This window comes from Chroicocephalus ridibundus, chromosome 9 (genome assembly GCF_963924245.1).
Source record: "Chroicocephalus ridibundus chromosome 9, bChrRid1.1, whole genome shotgun sequence".
In the NCBI taxonomy this organism is placed as follows: Eukaryota; Metazoa; Chordata; class Aves; order Charadriiformes; family Laridae; genus Chroicocephalus; species Chroicocephalus ridibundus.
Window position 1 is genome coordinate 4,989,571 of NC_086292.1, and position 20,942 is coordinate 5,010,512.

At 51.4% G+C, this 20,942-nt stretch overlaps 1 protein-coding gene across 2 annotated transcripts in view; it reads left to right on the top strand.

Annotated features, from left to right (window-relative positions):
• The first annotated feature begins 119 nt into the window (after positions 1-119).
• Positions 120-20,942, top strand: part of OPHN1 (oligophrenin 1) — a 68,064-nt gene continuing 47,241 nt past the window's right edge. Inside the window, exon 1 of one of the 2 annotated variants that reach the window (XM_063347503.1) lies at positions 120-580. In XM_063347503.1, coding sequence (XP_063203573.1) covers positions 427-580 — 154 coding nt within the window. In that variant the 5' untranslated portion in view covers positions 120-426. The remainder of the gene's footprint in view (positions 581-20,942) is intronic. The other variant, XM_063347502.1, reaches the window with a different exon arrangement.

The following is a 20,942-nucleotide window of genomic DNA, read 5'->3' on the forward strand; positions in this document are numbered from 1 at the left end:
TAGCCGCGTCACGCACCGCCGAGGGCGTCCATGGCAACGGCGATGGGAACCCACCCGCTCCGCCCCGCCGGCAGGGGGCGCCCTCGGCGCGCGCGCGTGGCCCGGCCCGGGGCGAGGGGCTGCGGCGGCCCGGCGGGACGGGAGGCACCGGGGGGGGAGTGTGGGGTGCCCGGGGCCGGCCCCGCCGAACTACAAGTCCCGGCAGCGGTGCGGCGGCCGGAAGCGGGGGTCGGGCGGGGCGGGGGTCGCCTCAGCCCCGGCGCAACGGCCCAGTGCGGCCCGGCCCCCGCAGGCAGGCAGGCAGGGCCGGGGCGGGGCCGGGGCGGCGGCATGGCCGCCCGGGGCGGAGGGAGGGGGCCGTAGCCGCGCCCGCAGCGCGGCGGTAGCTGTGGCGGTGGCGGCGGGAGGAGCGGCCGCCGCGGAGCCATGGGGCACCCACCGCTGGAGTTCAGCGACTGCTACCTGGACAGCCCCGACTTCCGAGAGCGGCTGAAGTGCTACGAGCAGGAGCTGGAGCGGACCAACAAGTTCATCAAGGAGGTGATCAAGGACGGCAACGCGCTCATCGCCGCCATACGGGGTGAGCGGGGCGGCGGCGGGGCGGGGGCCCGGCGGTCTCCAGCCTTGCGGGGTGGGGAGCGGAAAGGGCCCGGGGGCCGCGTCCAGCCCGTCACCGCCGGCGATGTGCCGTTTGGTACCGACGCCGGTGCGGGGATGGGGCCTGCGGGTGCAGGAGCCGGCCCCTCTCTGTCCTGGGCTTTCTCCTTCTTGAACACAACCCTGCAGAGGCGTTTCTGGAAGCCCACCTTCGGCTTGGTTCCCGCGGAGCCTCATGCCCCATACCCCGATGCTTGGCAGCTGCCGTCATTGCCTCCTGTCCCCATAACCCGGCGCTTGGCAGCTGCCTTCGTCACCGGCATCGCGTCGGAGTGGGCTTGGCAGGCCATGGGCAGCAAACCCTGCCTCCCGCCACACCTGGGGGTCCATCCGGAGGTGGCCCCGCAAGGGGACAGGTCAGACTCCGTCGTCCGGGTGAGCTGGGCTGGCACTGGCGGTGTCGCAGGGCACCAGCCGCTGAGCCCATTGAGCTCTCCCAGGCACCGCCTTCATTTAAGGAGAATAATCTCGTGTCTGGGGAAGACGCTTGATTATTTTGATTCAGCAAATAACGGGTGGAGCGTGGCCAGGGCAGCACGGGTCACCTCGTCACCCAGCCCTGCTTCCCTGGGGTGGCCTGCTGCGGGAACGAGAGGGCTCCATCCAGGGGTAGTCCTTAGTCCTTCTTTTGTTGTGGGTGAATTCTTTTTTTTTTTAACAACGATGAGAATTTTTTACAATTAAATGTCGATCTCAGTGTTGACTTTAAGGGAGTCACTTGTTCAGAAGTACTGACTGAGACCATCAGAGGTACCTGGGCCAGGTTGTGCCATCTGAAACCACACAGTCCTGCGTGTTTGATGCTTTACTGACCTGTCCTTCTGCTTAGATTCCCCCTCACCCCAAGAGCTGTAGGTGTTATTTTCCCATGTCATCTCTCACATCTTCTCCGCTTTTATGAATGTGCATAAAAATATGGCCAGAGGTGTATGATAGCGCAGCAGCTATGAATGCTGCACTTGCATCAGCCCAAGTGAAGACAAATAAAAAAAAATTAGCGGGGCAGACTCAGATCATGCGCTGTTTTTCTTGCCAGCTGGTTGGTTTTTAGTTGGTATTAATAGGTTTAGCTGCTGCCCTTTTGTTAAGAATAATTCAGAGCTTCCTTGTTATCAAGGCCATGGCTGGAATAGTCTGTGTTTGCCCATCTGGAAAACAGTGAAGACAAAAGCTAGTGTGACTGAAACAGCAGACGTCATAGGGCTGTAAGACGCTAAAATGTACTACAAAAAACCCCCAAATCTCTGCCCAGTCCAGGGGAAAAAAACCCAACAAAACGAAAACCAAAGCGATATTCACAAGCGTGCTTGTTAAGGTAAATAATTTGCTTTTTTTTCATTGCTTTGGTCAAAACTGTTTCCTTTTTTAATGTTTGTAAACCCTAATGCTGCGCTTGGAGTAGGGATGTGAGAGGATTTTGCTGGGTCAGCAGACCAGTGCCAGTGAGACTGGCCAAGGAGGAAGGGAAAAAGTAGAAGGAAACTGAGTACACCCAGACAGCACAGATAACCCCCCAGAACTGAAGAAAGAGCACATTTCTTGCCTGAAATGCTGTGGGGGTGGTTTTGTGCTGCTTTCCTTTTTTAAGAGTGCAGCTGAGCCAGCCGGCAGGGGGGTGGTCTGTCAGAGCAGACTGCTGGGCACGGCACCCCTTCCCGTTTAGTTAACAAATAACTTTTAAAAAAATTCTAGGCCCTCCTCTCTGAATCCTGTCCATGTGGGAGTGCAAATAGGAATTTGGGGCTACTCACTGTTCATTGACTAAACACCTTGGGCTGATGGCTGGTAAGTTCTGCTTCCTGCTCAGGGACAGCGATGGCTGATGATTCGTTTCTGCCCCTTAGCAGTGCTGTGGGATGGATCCGTCCCGCAGTAGCTGGGAAGCAAAGGTGGTGATAGTCTTACCAGGAGAGAGAGTGAGATCCCTTCATCAAGGGTAAAGGGTTAATTATGATGATTGTTCCAGTTGGACCTGTTATCTGTCCAGAGGTCCTGTCCTCTGCCTTACCCTTTTAATGGGTGAGGCACCCTCTTGGTTAAACCTTTGGCCAAACTGTTCCAAGCATTGACTCACTTACTGAGTTCAGACCTCTGGTGACTTTACAGATGTATATATTGTCTGCATGTTTGCTGATTAATTAATGAATAAACTCCAACACAAGATTTAAAGCAAATCGGTCCCCCTGTTTTGCTCAGACTTGTAGACATGTCAAGCACCTGCTGTCTCCAGCTGGCCGGCTCTTCAGCCTGACGTGGTGATGGAAACTGCTGAACAAAAGGCTCGGGTGCAGCACAGTCTGGATACAAACACATGCATCCGTGTAAATTATGCAAGCGCAGCAATACTCGCCAAGAAAAGAAATGCAGTTCCCCGTTGTGGGAAAGTAGGATCTGCTGGGCTTTATGTGATCTGCCATAAGCACAGTCCACACTGAGACTCAAAAACCTGAGACTGCCCAAAGCTGTCTTTTATTTTCCGTTTGCCAAGTAATAGGGAAAAAAGTGAGTGTGACTACATGAGTTCTGCAGCACTAGGAGTTCATGTTCTGGGTGAAGCCGGGTGGTTTTGAGTTGTCTGCCATACGTAGCATGTATGTTGTTCTTTTCTTGGTTGCTGACAGTGTTCTTGTTGCAAGTGTCCAGCCAGTTAAAGTTGTCTCAGCCTACCTGCTGGGTAGTAAAATATTAGGAGTGTTCCAGCAGAGTCTCTAGAAGGTAAAAAAGAAAAAAAGCCCCATGTGGTATCATTTTATAATGTCAGCAGCACAAGCTAGTCATCCATCGTCTAACAAGTGCTACTTCAGTGACTTCTATTTGGAGATTTTTGGATGTCTTTTGACTTTTTTTTGTAGCCCTTTTACTGGTAGATTAATTCACCATAATTGGATTTGTAGCAAATTAATACATGAACTTGAGTGCAAATTTTTTAAACAAGTCATTCAGGTACCATGGAATTGTTAATGTGTAATATTAAATGCTTCCAGTGTTATATGTCTAGCTGGTAGGTGCGCTGTTTTAATTAAATGGATTGCTTGTTTTACAAATGCACGTAGTCCCTTCCATTTCCCAGTTTTAATCCCGTCCGCTGCATCCCGTGCGTGGTCAGCGATGGCGAGCGGTGAATCACTGCGAGTGTGACCTGGCTGCGATGTGCTGCGGGGAGCAGCAGTTTTGAGGCAGCCACGTCTTTACTCTAGACTTGTTTACTGGTGTTTATACCCGGTGGTCTCGAGGCTCGCTGAGATCCGGGCCCTCCCTCAGAGGAGAATTCCTCTTGATCTGGATGAAATATCATTTAATCCCCTTCCCTCAGTGATTCCTATGTGTGGCATGCAGGAGTGGTGCAGGCGCCCAGCGCTTTTTCAAGGAGATGAGTGAACGCTCAGGGGAACCCTGCCCGTGGGTGCCCACTCACTATTCTGGAGAGGAGAGGCAAGTCCCCCCTTTCCGCAGGAGAAGCAATGGCATGGAGGTCTACTGGGGATTGTCCCTTCCAGGGAGTCCCTCTGTCAGCACAGCTTGGGGGCATTGGTCCTGCTGGATGCCAAGTTGAAACTGCTGCTCCTGAACTCCCAGCTGGGGAGCCAAGGGCAGCAGGGACCCATGGCGGGGGGACATGGGCCTTGGTAAGGAAATTCATCTGCTTTCGAGCTACCACTCCTCTTCAGAAGTCTGACAACTTCAGCTTCCCTTCACATTTCTCATGAAAAGCTGAAATTGCCTTCCCGTTCCCTTCCCTTCCCCAACCCGGGGAGAGGCTGGAAGTGCAGCCAGGGCCGCAGGGTAAGTGCTTTCCCAGGCAGCAGGGCTTCCCCGCCTCTCGCGCCTCTGCAGGGAGAAGCAGGAGGGAGTACTCTGCCCGCTGCAGTTGTTCAGGGGCCAGCACTGGAAACCGTCCCTGGAAAGCCCTGCCTCTGTTGGGTTTGCGGTGGGGCAGAGCCAGGAGCAGCTCCCGCACGGGTTAGCTCGGATTGGGGAGAGGACTGAAGGATGGCTTCCAGTGGCAGCCATGGCTTGTGCTTCTCCAAAGCACGTGCGTTGGAGGAGGCTTTTCTGGGGGCTGCAGAAAGCCCCTCCCCAGCTGCCCCAGCTCACACGAATGGGAAGGTTTGTGCTCGTGGTTTTAGTCATGCCGTCCTTCTCTGCGGAGGAGGGAGGCAGTAAGGGGCAACTTCAGCTCCCCTTGGTCTGCTGTGTGCCTCAGTTTACCCTTTTGCAGAGCAGGTAGTGCTTCAGGGCTTTGTCTGAAGCAGGGGGCTCTTACTCCAATGAGGGGTGCACTTCGGTGCCTTAAACTCCTCTTGCCTTTCAAGGGATAAGGAGAAACTGGTTCGACTCCACCCACCCAACTCTGACATGTTTCCTGCTGAAATAAATAAAATAAAATATGATGCGTAGAGCCCTCCTGAGTGTTGTGCAGCTCCCCATGTTCTGATGTGGGTCCTCATGCACTTACAGTCACACGGTTGTTGCCTTTAAGTGTGTTTTTTTTTTTCTCTTGCTGACTGACAAACCCCTGACAACTGACTATATGTGGGACACCATGAGATGACTAAGTCTAAGGCTGTGCCAAATGAGAAATTAAACTGACTAAAGCAGAGAAAAATATTGTTGATTTGTAATCATCTTGGGCATGAAAGTCAGCAACAGCAAGTAAGTTACTTTGACACAGAAATGTGAGTTATTTTTGTTGTAAAGTTGGATGCATCCCTTCTTTTTCATGCCAGGAGTACGCAGAGTCGCTGGTAGTGCCAAGTGACAGTCTGGTCCCATACGTTGCGGTGGCAGTGCTGAAGCCGCTGGGACCTGGCCCTGGCTGGGGAGGGAGAGGGGCTGGGGGGTTAGCCTTCCTCCCGGGGCTGGGGTGGCCGGCCAGCGTCTTCTCCTGAGACACAGTTCCTTGTCAGTCCGTAGGCCAGCGCTGCTGCAGGGCTGCTTCACTCAGCCCTGAAAGCCGAGCTCGGAAACCGCGAGGTCTGCCTTGCTTAGAGCATAGTGGGCTGGTGTCTGTCCCCTCGGGCTGGTGTCCGTCCCCTCGGGCTGGCCAGGGCTCGGCGTAGGCACCGGGGATCCGTCCCCAGCAGCAGCTGGTTTGTGTCGCGGAGCTCACAGCCCCATGCCGCGGTGGCCAGTGCTGGCATCACAGGCAAGACTCGCTGCAGGCTGCGTGCTTGAGGCCACAGGCAAGGACAGCAGAAGTAGGCGACTGTGTAGCGTCGTCGTTGTTGTAAGAACGGCTTCTTTACAGCGTTTTCTCTCTGTGGCTCGATAAATTGGTCTTTTTGGAATCTCTCCTGCTCGCTGCGCTCTGCTATGTGTGTGGTAATGCAAAGCCATCTATTTCCCCCTGGTCTTTGATCTTCTCTTGCAATTATATATCAAATGGAGTTTGAGAAATGTCAAGTTGAGGCTCTTTTTATTAATGTACAAGTGCTGCAATGGTGTAAACTGTCCTTTGAAGCTGGAAGAGCTTTGCGTTCTCATGCAAATGTTGCATACATGGGTTTGAACTTTATTTCTGTACTGCATAAAGCTTTGTAGATTGTTTTTGATTTTGCATGTCAATTAACCAGCCTCCCCAGGCAGTGCAAGCGTTTTATCCTAATGTTATAAAGGAATGCGTAGAGGCATCTATGCCTGTGAAGCACACGGCAGTCTGTAACAAAAGGGACTGGGTGGGCTTTTCCCCTGGAACAGGGGAGAAGGAGGGAGAATGGGGGATCCAGGGAAGGTCCCACCATCATCCTCTTCCCCACAGGTCCAGCACCGCAGTGCTGCGGGTGGGAATTTGCTTGTTGGCTTGGGGGACTCTGTGGCCTCAGCATGGCAGACCTGTTCTCAACAGGTTCCTGTGCTGTTGTTAGAGGTGATGCTTGGGGGTTTAATGCCTTGGAGTGTAGAAAGCGGAGTGTTAACAGAATGTGGTATTTTAATGAGATTAAAGCAGCCTTGGAGTGGTCTGCCCAGTTCCTGCAGAAAGCCGATGTGCTGGTTCACGTAAAGTCTGTAGAGACAAAGGCTTGAATTTGTTACTATAGTATGTCACAGCTAGACGCTGGTTTTTGTCTATGTCTGAACAAACCTAAAGCTCTTCTGGAAAAGGAGGAAGAGGAATGAGTCTGTCCCATGCTTGCCCTTCTGCTGGCACGAGAAAAGCTGCAGCTCTCCAGGCAAACATTAGCTCTGCACTCCAGGCAGAGCTTGGCATCGAGGCGCCTGCATTAAAAATATCCTGTCCCACAAAGACAGCTTAGTTGTGAGCCAGCATATGGCACATTAATGAAGATGCGCATAGAAATTGTCCGTGTGGATGCACAGAGGCCTTCTGTCTCGTGGAAAGCCGCTCGTTAAACTGCCCAGTGTACCCCGAGGAATCTGGAGTCCAAACAAGACTTGTATAAGCAGTTTCTCTGGTGCCACTGACTAGGTGAGTGTGAAGGGGCTGGTCGTGTGCCCGGGTTGGTAATGCAGCTGCTGCTCAGCGGATCTGAACTCTTGAAAATCGGTCCGTCCTCTTCTTTCTGCTCCGGTTGTATCCTGCGCTCTCCTGATGCTGCGCCCCAGCAACAGTCAGTGCCCAAGCCTGGACTTGAACGGATGCAGGATCAGACCCTGTACCAGTAGGCACAACTCTCAGAACAAATTGGCCCTGGCTGGGTATAATCAGCTGAATAAGGCCTCGTTAGCTTGGCTGGTCTGCCGTCCCTGCATTTGGTGATGGGATTCGTCGTTATTAGAGCTTAGGGGGAACCTGAGCCCGGAGCTGCAGACGGAGCAAGCCATTGAGCGCTCCTGGCCAGAGCGGGGCTGAGTTCAGCTGGGTATCAGCCCCGCTGCCTTGTCAGTCACCTTCCAAATGAAGGATGTTGGAGAAAGCATTGCAGAGGAGAAACACAGACGCAGAACTGTTCCTTGTTCCCTCACGCTTTCCCACTGAAGCATCACTAAAATCTTTAGTTTCACTGTGGACCTGTTTTTCCACCCGTGCTGGTGGCACTGGGAGGAGCTGCCTTGGGCTGACTCTCCAGAAGGGGCTGGCTCACTGCTGCGGGGACACCTTCCCCCTTGCTCCTGGAGCACATTACACCATAGCAGCTAGTGTTAAGCTGTTTCTGGACTTAAGCAGGGGAAAAATGACTTGCTGGAAAATACATCACTCCCCTCTAGCAATAATGCATTCTCCTTGTACTTGTCCGCTCTTTGCTGGTCTTCTCTGCCCTCACTGGGGATTTCATCCAGTAAGGGCTCTGGGTACTGCTGCTAACTTTTAAAATTTTCTCCTAACTTTTCAGCTGTAGTTATCTGAAGAGACATCAGACCTATACCCAGCTTAAAAACAATCAATTGCTTTACAGTGATATTGTGCGCACCTAAACACCTCCCAGACCTAAACCAATTACACTCAGTAAGTTAAAGACATCAAGGACGTGCTAATTTAGCCAGGAATGAGGATCCTCTGCAAAAGAGAAGCCTGCAGTAATAGAATGAAAATGTCTTCTTGAGAATTTGGAGACTTATGTGCTCCTGAGTATCGCTGTGCTCCAGCGCTGCAGGCTGTGGTTTGCACCATCTTATGGCAACGATGATAGCAGGAACACCTGGAAGCTGTTCACACAGAGACCTTGGGAGGCCTCGGGTAGATAAAGTGTATGTGTGTGTGAGTTTCTGTATGTGGGAGAGATCACAATATTCTGCACAATACCATTTACAGAAGTGATACTGGAAGTACTCTGGCATCATTGACCTAATAGGAGGTGCATAACGATATCCACCAGATGTGATTCCTTCCACTGGAAAAAAATCACATCACCTTTTTTTCCTCAATGGGCCTGTGTCTCTGCCTTTGAGTGGAGTGGGAGTTCAAATTCCCTGCCCCCCGAAGCAGCTCCGAAGCCATGCTCAACTGTAAAAAATGTTTCTGTGTCTTTACGTCAATGCAATGGACTTCAGCTCACGCGCCACTGGCGCTGCTCTCCCTGGCAAGCATCTGTGCTCTGTGGGCATCCTTAGGACAGGTGGGAAGAGGGGATTCTCTTTGCAGCCAGCAGTCGATGAAGCAGCTCGTTTTCCGGGGCTGTAGGCACTGTGCACAGAATCTAGGGCCTCAAGTTGGTGCAAATCTAAACCAGACATGCTTTAACCAGAAACTAAAAAACAATAGAGAAAAAAAAAAAGAAAAAAACCCTTCCAAAAAGCCAGCCCTCCCCCCAGCCGCCAAAGCCGTATCTTCAGATGCAGGCAGTAAAGACAAGGAGGACGCACAGGATCTGCCTACCCCAGTTGCGAGGCGTATCTTACCCCTTGTTTCGGGGCTTGTTGATGTGTGTTTGTTAGATTTGGCAGCAGCACCACGCGCCAGCCCTCTCCCTGCCGGCGCAGGGGTGGGTGAACAGGCTGGACCAGCTCTGGTCCAGCTTAAGACAAACCACAATATTTTGTGATGGCTTTTTCCAGACCAGTCAGTGCCCCGATACTCTTCCCGAGAGCTTGCCTGCATACATCGTAACAAAGGGTCAGGGCAAGAGGTTAAGTCATTTTCATGTGTTTAAGTATATTTTTTTTTTTCTTCTGCCACACACGAGACATGCAGAGAGCTTTTCATCCATCCTCTGTTGCCTTTCCTGGCTCCTTCCCTGGGAGGATGTGGGTGTTATCCATGTTTTGTAATGTGTCTGACAGCCCACGGGCTCACAGCAGCGCTGCTGCTGACCAAAGAGTTTCCTCTTGAGTCACTGTGTGAAGACTCAGCTTTTCTGGCTTTTTTTCTTGAGAAATTTTTGGAATATTTTATTAATTCTGTTGCTAGCACGCTGCTAACTACACATGTGGCATCCCACGTTCGCCCACAAGCTTTTCACGGGTGGCTTCTGTCCTGCTGTGTGCCAGCCCAGCTTCATGGAGCGACAACAGCAGTCCCGCTCGTTCCGCAGCACGATGCTGGCCGTGCTGCTCCTCAGCCCTGTGACACATTGTACCTACCTAGAGAACATGGCACTAGCACCGATCTCTGGCTGTCCGGCTGTGGATCTGGTCGGCGAGGAGGAGCCGGAGTGCCAAGATGGCCCATGGCCCCAGTGGGAAAAGGGGGAGACCGTGCCGTGGATGCTGGGCTGCAGCACCACGTGCTGCCGAAGCGGTGCCTTCGCTGCCGGGATCGCTGCCCTTCAGCACGGCCTTTGGGAAGTACAAAGTTTCTATGCAGTTTGAAGAAGTGTGAGGTTTATAGGAAAAAAGGACAAACTTCTTTCCTGCAACCAAGCAGTGCTATATTAGAGACGTTGAACACGCTGAAAGGAAAGCTCCTTTGAAACGGCTAATGATATTCAGCAGCCGGCAGTTATTTTTCTTACTAAGCATTAAATCAGTGTTTCAAAAGTGTAAACCTTCTATTTGAGTTTCTGATACGTATGCAGGGGAAAGCTTTTTGGAAACTTCTCATTTTTGGTGATGGTGGACTTTTCCACCTGGGCTTCTGTTTTGCCTTGCAGACTCCTCACCGCTGTGGGCTGAGTTCCTCCTTTGGGAGCGACAAGCCCCCGGATCATGCTGGCTTTTCCCTTCTGGGGCGCATTCAAAAACTGCCTTTGTGGCTGGTGTCTTTTTTTGTCCACGGAATTCTCCATGCAGGTGAATGTGCAGTCGTGAGTTGTTCAAATGATGATAAGAGCAGATGAATAGCCTGTGATGAAGTTTATAAATATAAGTAAAGCCCAGAATTCAGGTTGCTCTCTGTAGTCTCTCTCCTTTTTTTTTTTGTCCTCCTCCTCTAGCTAAGACTGATTATGAAGTGCTGGGGCCAGATATTTTTAAAACAAGGGTAATTTTATTAATCTTACTAAACCTTGTAGTTGTGGAAATGGAGAACAAGGGACGCGACCTGTTCCTGTGCCACCAAATGGTGAACTGGGCACCTGCAGGGCCTCAAGGGACCTTCTATGGTGGAGTCCTCGTGGGATGTGGGGCTTGCAGAGGCGCCCAGAGGTGGGGTAGCTTTCGGTGAAGCCCACCTAATGCTGCTCTGTGGGGCGGGTGGGTGGGTTCCGGCTGTCGCAGTGCTGGTGGGGTGAGGGTGCCCAGGGGGGCGCCCAGGTGGTGCCGGCTGGTGTGGGATGGGCCATGTCCGCACTGGCAGCAGCTCCCAGCCCTAGAGCAGGAGGGATGCGCGTTCCTCTCTGCGCTGAACCTCTTCGAATCGCTCTTAAGCTGTTCGTGAGTCTTCCCCTTGCGCCGTGCGTGACTCATCCGGCCTCCTGCCTGGCCCTCTCTGCGCCCTTATCGAAGGAAACTCTGAAATCATCGCGTGCCGGGGGAGCGAGCCGCTGGCTCCGCTCGCTTGCTGAAGCCGCCTGCAAAAGCGCTTGGTTTTAACTCGCCTTGCCCCTGCCTGGGAAGGGTGGCTGCTGGAAAACTGCAATGAGATGCATCTGATGGCTCTGCAGATCATAAGATATCTCTGTGGGGATTGCTAATGCTCTGCCCCGGATAAGAGTCTGTTGTTTTCATGTTTGTTTTCCCTGTGTTCGTACTGCTTGTACAGCAGGGAGCCGCGGCTCTTGGAGCACACCCTCTCCTGCTGCTTACGCCAAAGCAGCCGTGCCAAAAGCTTGCTCGGCTGCTCTTGGAGCCGGGGAGCTACGGGTAGCCTCCAGCGCCGCAAGGATTTGTGCAGCTCTGCACGGTCCTTACTGACCAGCTGCTTTGCACGAAGTTCTCTTGATGCCCCAGGTTAGGGGGGCTGCTCAGCCTGAGGGAGGAGAAAATTCGTTTGCTTTCCACGGCTCAGCTTTTTGTTTTTTGTTTTTTTTTTTTTTATTTTTTTTATTTTTTGAAGAGTCTGTCTTTTATTCAGCGTCCCTCAGCCTTGTCCCCAGGGGTTGGAGAAGGCTGTTAGAAAAGACGACTGGCCTCCATGGGATGGTGATATAAATAGGTACATAAATAGGTGCAGCAGGCAGAGCCACCTGCGACCCTCACCCTGCTTCCATCTGGCCGCCTGCTTGAGTTGCAGCCCCGGTCCCCGCAGTGATGCCCAGCTGCCGTGGCCATGGCTCACCTGGCACTGCCATCCCTGCACCTGTCGGCAGCCTCAGCGTGCTCCGCTGCAGGGGGCAGGCATCCGGCAGCCTCCGTACTTGAAGTTTGGAAGGAAACTATCCCCGTGCTGCTGCCCTCGCAGCCCTCCCATGACAAATTTGTGAGCTGCTAACTGCCCCCACATCAGGAACGCCGGCATCACCTTCCTCTGCGGTGCTGGTACCCGGGAAGCCGGGCAGCGTTCCCCTTGTGCTGTGGCTCTCAGCAGGCTCTCCTTCATTCCCTCGAGTTTGGTGCATGCCAGGGTGGTGCTGAGCAATTCACTGATGTAGAGATGGTTGGATTTGGACACTAGGTAGTCTGAAATTCATGCAGGTGTAGCAGCAGCCAGACCCCTGCGGTTGGGATTTGGACCATGGTGGACCAAAGGGCTGCAGCGGTGTTTCCTCCTTGGTGAATCATCTCTGTGTCTGCAACCCTTTGAGCATTTGCTCAAAAAATAGTTATTCCTGGTGGAGCTTAACTAAGTGACGAAACTGAGTCTTATGTTGGAAACGTGCTGCGTGGCACTCACTTGTTTCAGCGAGGAACAGAGCTCGGCTGTGGGCTGTGCCACCCCTGTCCTGGAGCTGTGCTGAGCCTGGTGTTCCCAGGCATCGCTTCCTGGCACCCTTGGGTGCTGTGTTCACGTGGTCTTCGTGAAACATCTTTTCCCATCACCTTAACTCAACTGAAATACAAAAAAATAGTGATTTCCTAAATGGTGAGGCTTTGCTGGGAGCCGAATCGCGAACGAAGGAATTTCTGCTGTGAGCGTTTGGGTTGAAATGGTGTATGAGAGGCACTGACTGCAGCCGTTCGCTCCCAGCCCTTTTGGTCTTCTGGGGTGGTGGGAGCTCTTCTTAATGCAACTTTTCTGTAAACCTGGGGTTAAAATTAATGAAGAAAACTCGGTCTTTTCCCCTCTGACATACTGGATGCGTGTCATGACATATGTGATTGAGACAAATAATAGTTGTAGCATTTCTTAATGCGCGTTTCAACATTTCTACTGATTTCTACGGCTGCTAATCTTTTTTTTAACTTCATTTCAGTTAGCCACGTGTTCTGGGCTCTCTGCCCCCTGTCTTTTTCCAGTTTCGCTGAAGGAACTCCTCCAGCTTTGCAAGGCTGCGAGATTGGCTTGAAAGGCCAGAAAAATGCCAGAGGTGAAAAATTGTCCTTTGAGGAGTTCAGGCATTCAAAGTGTAATTTTACCTCTCGCTCATTATGAGGAGCATTAAGGGAAGCGCTGGTGCCAGCGGTGGTTTCGTCGTGCTGCTGTTGGTGAGGAGAGCACGCAGGGATCTGCACGCCTGCTGTCCCTGCCTGGCCGGCGAGGGGGCTGTGCCGGAGGTCCTGTGCTTCACAGGGATTTAAGATCATTGCTGTCCTGGTATTTCAGAAGCAAAAATCATAAAAAATGAATCCGTACACCGTCCTGTGTAAAACGTTTAAAATACGGCCTCAAGTGCCGCTCTCCAGGAAACCAGTACAAGCCTAGTGGGTGTCACTGGGAGAATGGTCTGCTCTGTGTCTTTGCTTTAAAATATGGTTTCGCTGCATCCTTGTCTTCCTGATCAATGATATCTATCACTATGAAGGTCTAGGGAAGAAAAGTTACACTGGATAATTAGTGTGCACTTTATCAGAGGTAGGGTAAGAGTGCACCATTCTCCGCAGAACCTGTAATCTGCACCACTCACTCCCAGTTTTCTCCAAAACAGACCGATATACCCCAAAACCGTGTTATCCTTCCAATCTTGCTTGTTTGCTTTTTGTTTTGGTTGGGTTTTTTTTGAGCTGATACGTTGCCTGACTGCTGAGCTGTTGATGAGGGGACCAGAAAAACCTCTCTGTGTGTTTAACTGCCTTCATCTTCGATCCAGCGTAGTAAGACTTGCCAGCGTTTCTGAGGTGTGACAGGTACGCCATAGCAGGTTTCCATCAGTCAATAAGGGAGATAAGACAAGCATAAGTAATATATGGAAAATGCTATGGAATGCTATATGGAATTGCTATGTTGGCCTTTTCTTTTTTTATTAATTAAACAGTAAATAAAGAAAATAAGCCTGTTGAGCACTTACCACAAGGGTGCCTGGGCAAGAAGGAGAATTTATGAAAATGAAAAATTAGACTTAGGGTAGGAAACAGAAACTAGGCAGGGGAAAAGTGGGAGAGCGATGTGTCAGTTTAGGTAATGGTTCAGAGGGCAGATAACCAGCTCGCGAAGCAAAAAGCCACTAGGTAGGGAGAGTTACTGAAAAATGTATTTATACTTGAACCACAGCCCTGGTCTTGTCCCTGGAGCCTGTGCTGGATCCACTGCAGAAGTGGCGTGTCAGTTTATAAAAGACTCTGTCAGTAAAGGACTGATTAGAAAACATAAGTATATAACAGAAGCATTAGACATTCAGTAAATTCCTTTGCAAGAGCTTTGTGAAGTACAACTAAATATAGCAAGTTATTTTTAGAAGTTCGTGCCTAGCCGTTTACTTCTGGCAAGTGGAAAACCCTTGTCAGTGTGTGAAAAACGGCCTTTGTAAAACGTGTCAGTATTTCTGAATCCCCACAGCATCCAGAAAGCCTTCAGGGGCGCTCGGAAACAACTTGCTGTGGGTTAATGGAGAGCACTGCCTACACTGTACTGGGCTGGTTTTTAATTACCTAATGGTAAGCATCTCTCACTTATGGAGCAACAGGAGTGCTATTCTCCTTGCAAGATGTTTGGGTGGATTTGGGTAGATTTGGGACTACCTACAAGGCTGACGGGAAGATTAGGTTTTTTTCCCCTCATCTGAAAAAATCAACATGTTTTTGTATTCAGGCAGCTGTAGAGTATTTAGGAGTGTTCTGTGAGTCAGGACTCATTACTCACGTTCCTAATGGCACATCTGGGCTCAGTCAGGGTAACTTCATTGATTCAGAGGTGAGGTATTTTGGTGTGACTTCGTGCAGTTAGTACATGCTGCGTAGATACAACAGCTTGGAGCAGAATCCGGCCCCTTGGCCAAACACTTTGTGTGTCCGCTCGTAAAGCTTTGCCGCAAGTACAGAGAATTCCCTGGAAGCGGTGGGTCAGGTACCACGTCCAGAACCTCATCTCCAGGGTGGCAGCATGGATGAACTCCCATCTCCTTCGTGAGGCAACTCCCTGGGAAATTCTTCAGTGGGAGTCGATAACAATGGGCACATTCTTTTCCCTTCAGGGATCACTGCCCTCTCTTTTGCATGCTGGAGGAAAAAATGGTATTTCTCATGTTCTGCATGTCCCGTTGCTCAGCTCTCCACGAGGAAGTAGAAAATGTTCTGTAGTGACCAAGCATTGAGAAGAAATGGAGGTGCATCATCAGCTGCTGTGCATCAGGGTCTTGCAACATTCCCTTGAAAAACTGGATTTCCAGAGTTCAGTTTCTAACCCTAAAATCTGTTCTTGGCTTAAAATGTTCTTATTTAAGTACAGAATGAACTTTTATTGTCTTCTGTTTGTTTGCTTTTTTGAAAGGAAAAAAAAAGAAGTGTGTGGCTGGTTTTGATATTTCTGTTGTCAAGTTTTGAAGAGGAAAGCAAAATACAAAAATGGAGCTCCTCCTTACATTTGATCTGTTTATTTGCATTGCTGCAGCTCCAAATCGTTTGGGGCTTTCCTTATTTTTCCAACTTTGAAGTAAGATTTTGACAGCTACAAATAGTCCCGGGCATGGATTGTTGAAGCTGTGGGTGAGTTGCTCTGTGCAGGGCACCCCTGATGGTCTCTGCTGGCTGCTTTTCCCCTAAAAGGGGAGATCAGTTAAAGTCACGTCTCACCTTCCAATGCAGGCAGGGGTGTCCCATCCCCTTCCCAGGGACAGGACAGGTTGGGAATGCTGCAGGCTGTCTTGGTTCAGGGGTCCGTCCTTTTGCCTCTTTGTATTTAGCTCGGTTGGAGACAAGTGAAATTAAGCACTGCTTTAGAAATGTCGCCGGCTGATGATTGCTATGGTGATGGGGTGAGGGTCTTTGTAATTTTTATTTTGTTTTCTCCTTAATTTGCGGTGCACTGTGCAGGGAGCAGTGTGTGATTGAGGATAAGCCAAAGAGCTGCTGAACCCACTGCCCGTTCGGCCCCTGAGCTCCCGGAGGAGCAGTGATTCTTGCCTGGCTGTGTCCTAGGGAGAAGTAGAGGTGATGCTGGCTTTAGCAACTGCTGCACAGCTAATAAAATGTAAAATAATTGGGTTAGCGAGGGGATATTTAGGTATGAATAACCTGCGTGAGGGTACGGGCAGACTGGTCATGGCAGATGTGGAGTGTGTGCTCTGTGACCGCTCTTCTACACAGTAGGAGTTTTTCTGTTGTTTTTTCAAGTGTTTATTTCTAAAAATGTTGCTGCTTTCTCTCTGCGTCTCCGTGACACCCATCGTCACGTTGTGTCCCTGTGGTATTAGATGAGGCAGCCCAAGCGTGGTTTTTCTGGTGCACAGAGATCCTGGTGGTCCCTGTAGCTGTCACCAATGGGTTGTCACTGACACTTCTCTTTCCAGGTACTCAGGGACATGTTTTCCTCTCTCGGCAACAGGGGACCGTTGCAATCAGACAGATAGAAACTTCAAGGAGTGCGACCCTCCTCTGAGGGGTGCAAAGCTAACTTAGGATATGCGTCCCTGACATCTCGAGCATCGCGGACCCTCGAGCAGCAGCTCCATGCCCCATTCTCCAGCCGCATCCGCTCATCCCGTGGCAGCGTGAGGTGATGCGCAGGGCTGCGTCCCTCCGCGGGGTCTGTCCTGCGGTGATGTTTTCCTTCTGTTTTAAATTCTAAGCACTGGAGGGGGGAAAGCAGCACCACAGCCCATTTTAGAGCTCCTGGTTGTAATCTGTGCTTTTTCAGAAGCGTAGGTTTTGCAAAGGTAGCAAATTTTGTTAGTTTGTAGTCTATGGTTGCTGTGAAAGGTTGAAATGAGAATCCTTGCTAGGTCTTTGCTGAGCAGGCTGTGGGGCACATCCCTCAATAGCTGCAGTCTCTGGAGGTGTGTTTATACATACATAAATACAACCAGAAAGCTCTTTGTGTACCTCTGAGGACTGTCGGGAAGCTGTAGCTGGCACTCCTTCCCTCCCTCCTCCCAGGCCCGGCTCGGCTGGCGTTATTCTGTGCAGAGAGTTGGGACTTTATTTTTACTAGAAGAGTAAATAATTTTGTGACCGCAAATTGTGAAAGTTGGCATCACTTACTGAATGCTGTAAGGAAGAAGAGTCCTAGAGGATTCCTGATCGAATTAGTTCCGATGCGTTTCCGCAGAAATGGGCTGAGCTGTACCAAGAGCAGGCAGGGTCCTTCAGGGGTGTGACTCTGCACGCTGTTTGCAGGGATACCCCTGCCTTGGATGCACAGCGTTATTCCTTCAGCGACAGTCCGGCTCTCCGCACGCGTTCCTGGTGCTGTGTGAGCAGGGCAGACCCTGCAGCCGCCTCTCTCCACCCCTCACCCTCTCTCTGCTGCCAGGATTCGGCTGTGCAAAACGGGGGGCGTTTGGCAGCCATGTGTTTGTATCGGGGGGAAAAAACTTCCGAGCGTCTGTTAAAATGAGGGATAATAGGGGCTTATCTCTCCCAGTGTGGAGCTGTAGCCCTGTTTTTCCGTGCAGCTGATCTCTTCCTGCCCAGCTCCAGCTGCTGACCGCAGTGGTCCCTTCCTGCTGTCAAGCTGCTTTCCTGCGGCTCATCCCTTTCTCCCCAGACCCCCCTGCCTTGTCCCTGTCCTGGGGTGTCACCACACCACCATTTGTGAGTCACCAAAGGAAGGGGTGACTTCCGAGCATCTCTGAGCGCTGCACGGCAATGCTCTGCATTGGGCTCTGGTGCTGCCCTGGCTGCTGGACCCCGCAGGGACGGACCCCCCTGGACGTGAGCATCTTCTGTCCCCTCGGTGGCTGGTGCCAGCAGGCACTGCTGCAGCGGGGTCAGCTGCCAGAGTCATCCCTATGTTAATTTCCAAATAAACACCCCATCATTATGATGACACCCATAATAGCATAGCAGTACCCGATGCTCTCCGTCCTGTGTGTATATATATAGGATTTGTCGGAAGCCGGTGTTCAGCCAAGGCTCTGTACGTGTACAAAGACGAGTCACGTTGGTCCGTAGGAGTCTGGTTTCCATTAAACACTCCTCAGGAGCTGCGCCAGGCCTTCACAACACTGGCTCTCCCTCCAGCTTGTCCTCTCCTTTCCTAACCCTACCTCTTCCACAGTCATTTTTCTATGGTGGGGTCTGCACGTGGCTCCGGGCGGCTGCCCCGGCCACCCCAGGGATGTCCTTGGTGGCTGTCACCTTGGCCTGGCCGCCCCAGGGATGTCCTTGGCGGCTGTCACCTTCGCCTGGCTGCCCCAGGGATATTCTTGATGGCTGTCACCTCGGCATGGGACAGCAGGGATGGCTGCCACCTTCAGCAGCCGTTAGCTCCGGGCAGCAGGGTGGCACAGCAGGATGAATACACACCATCACTGCTTGCAGCTGGGGCTTCCTACACCCGACTTTGCCCCCAAAATGAAAAAAATTCCTCATCCCAAGAGAAACCAAACAGCACTGGACTAATTAAGGAGCTCTCATTTTTTTTTCACTGTTAGGCTAATGTGAGATGTGGTCTATAGCACATCCACCTGAATTTTCTTCAGCTAGAAAATTGGAAAATAAGCTTTCCGGCTAGACAACGTTTTGAAAGGAAAATATAACTTAAATCAGCTATACTGTTTCTTTTTTTCTGGTTAAAATTTATTGTGTTTGGCTTTTTCAAACCCTCCTCTGCTATTGCCTTACCCCTTATTTCTATAAAAACCAAAAGGCAAGCAGCTCGCCAAGGACCGTTTCTCCGATGCTGGGGCTAAACACTGCGCCGACACACGCGATGGAAAAACGGTGCCTGCAAACCCTCCGTCCCCGCGGGTGCTGTCACTTGTGCCTGCAGCCCTGCTCCTGGCTCATGGGGACACACGAGCCGGTGCCTCGTCACCGATGCACGTGGAAGGGGACAGACGGACGCCAGATAGAGGGACAGACACCAGCCAGGGCAGGCAGGAACAGTGATGGATCCAGTGCTGCACTGGGGGTGTGGGAGGGCGGGATGCGAGGAGCCGTTTCGGGTGCCGCTGGCTTTTGGAGGGGCTGCTCAGGGACATTTAAACAGGGTGATTAAAGTTCACCCACTAATAAATGTAGTTAAGGTGCGAGGAGGGGCTGGGCAAGGGCCATGGGCAGCCTCCAGGGAAGACGACGAACGTTTGCAGGGGGACAAACAAAGATTCCCCTGAGCGACAACTGAATGAGGGCCTCCGGCCCCGGCCTGAAGCGAACCGAACGCTGCGGGGACTGAGAGTGAATTATTTGCTGAGGTTTTCCATCAAATCAATGACATCGTTCTGTGCTGGAGTTCACCCATTGACGCTCTCTCAGCCCCCCCCCGGCAGCTGTGCTTAAATAGCCACATTCAGGCCTGAATCTGCCCATTCAGGAGCAAAGGTTTGACCCGTCAGAGGAAACTGCTGAACGAGGTTTTTGAGGGGAAAGCGGGGACTGGGTGCGCTTCGAGGCCACCATCCTCCCCGGGACCGGGACCTGGCCATCCCCGGGTGCCACACTTGCGTGGGGAGGACCGGGGGGCACCGGGGTGCTCCTGGCCTAGGGACAGGGGAAGCAGAGCAGTGTGGGGACCTGCCGGGATCCCACAAGGGCCACTTGATTTCCTTTCCCAACGTCCAATTCAGTGTTGTCCAATTTTTCTCTCCCCTTCGTAGCAGCATTTCAGAAAACCCCGTGTTTGCCACTGTGGTGATAAAGTTCTTTTGTCACTGAGTCTGCGATGGAAAAGAACCAACAAAAATACACCCAGATCACCATTTTCCTTAGGCTAGAAATGCAGGGGGTCGCCTGTACTGTGCGGACACAGTTCCTCACTAATTCACACCTCATTTTTGGCTGTTATTTCCCCCCAGATTTTAACAACTGATGCCAAAAGTGATTGTTCTTGTCTTATTTTTTAAACAAATAGCCAAATTATGTAAAAAAAATGAACGACATACGCAGCGTTGCTCTGTTACAGCAATCTTTCCCCTGGTTTCCAAAGCAGGGGGTGTGAGCTGGTTGCACGTTACCGTCTGTGCCGTCACATCTTCCACACTTGCAGCTTCCTGAATTTCAGCAAGCGCCGCCTCCGGTGCACCCCCACAAAGGAATCCAGCCTGCCACTGGCGTCCAAAATTAGGGAAAACCGCAACGTACATCAAAGTATAAAATTCTTCCTTTGCTTTTGTTTTATTGTCTATATCCCATTCCCTAAGGTCAGGCAAGTTCAGCCTCCTCCTGTTTGTGTCTGGGGTATTTGCTGTTGGAGAAAGACTAAACCCCCAAAAAAGCGTTTTAAGTTCGTGCGGGAAGGTGTGGGAGAAGGATCTGTTTTTTTCCTGCGGTGAAGTGTTACCTGTGGCTGTCACAGCTGTCGCGGGGTGGGTGATTTTGGCGCTGGGGTCTGCTGCGTTGTCACTGCCCCATCCCGGCCGCAGCTCCTCTGCCAGGGTCAGCAGACGCCTTCACAACAACGGAGCCACTGACGAAGCTGTGAAGCAGCCGCACAGGATGCAAAGACACAAAGGAGCCTTTTGGCTAGAAACTTCTCTGGAAAGTCCAAAAATAATTTGGGCTGAGCTACCAGCCACCATCAGGAAGCGTCTTTGCTTCAAGACTGAATGTTTCTTCACCAGCGGGCCAGGAGCGGGTCCCAGGGCCATCTGCAGCCACTCTGAGGAGCACAACTTGAACCCTCTGTCATACTTCTCTTAGGGCCTGTTTGCGTCTGTCACCCCCTAAAGAGGGGCAGTTATTTTGAGTCCTGTCTTTTTCCCCACGTTTATTTTCCGATTCTACACATCTTTCTCCGATATAATGAAAAAAAATTTACTTTGAACAGTGAGAAGCCTGTCTGATAGCCTCCGTGCTCCGAGGAGCTGTGCTGATGTGTGTGTGGCACCAGGGACATCGACTTCTCTGGAAACATTCCTGCGGCGATGGTGAATGCTGCATTTGAAGCTACACGTTTTCCTTCAGGGGAAATGTGTTGGTGTCTCTTCCTGTACAGAGCAGGACGTGAGGCTATTGATCGGCTGTTTGTACGATTCGGTGCATCCATATAGTGTTGCAGAAGCTTTTTCAACAACCCTGAGAAAGAAAACCAAAACAAA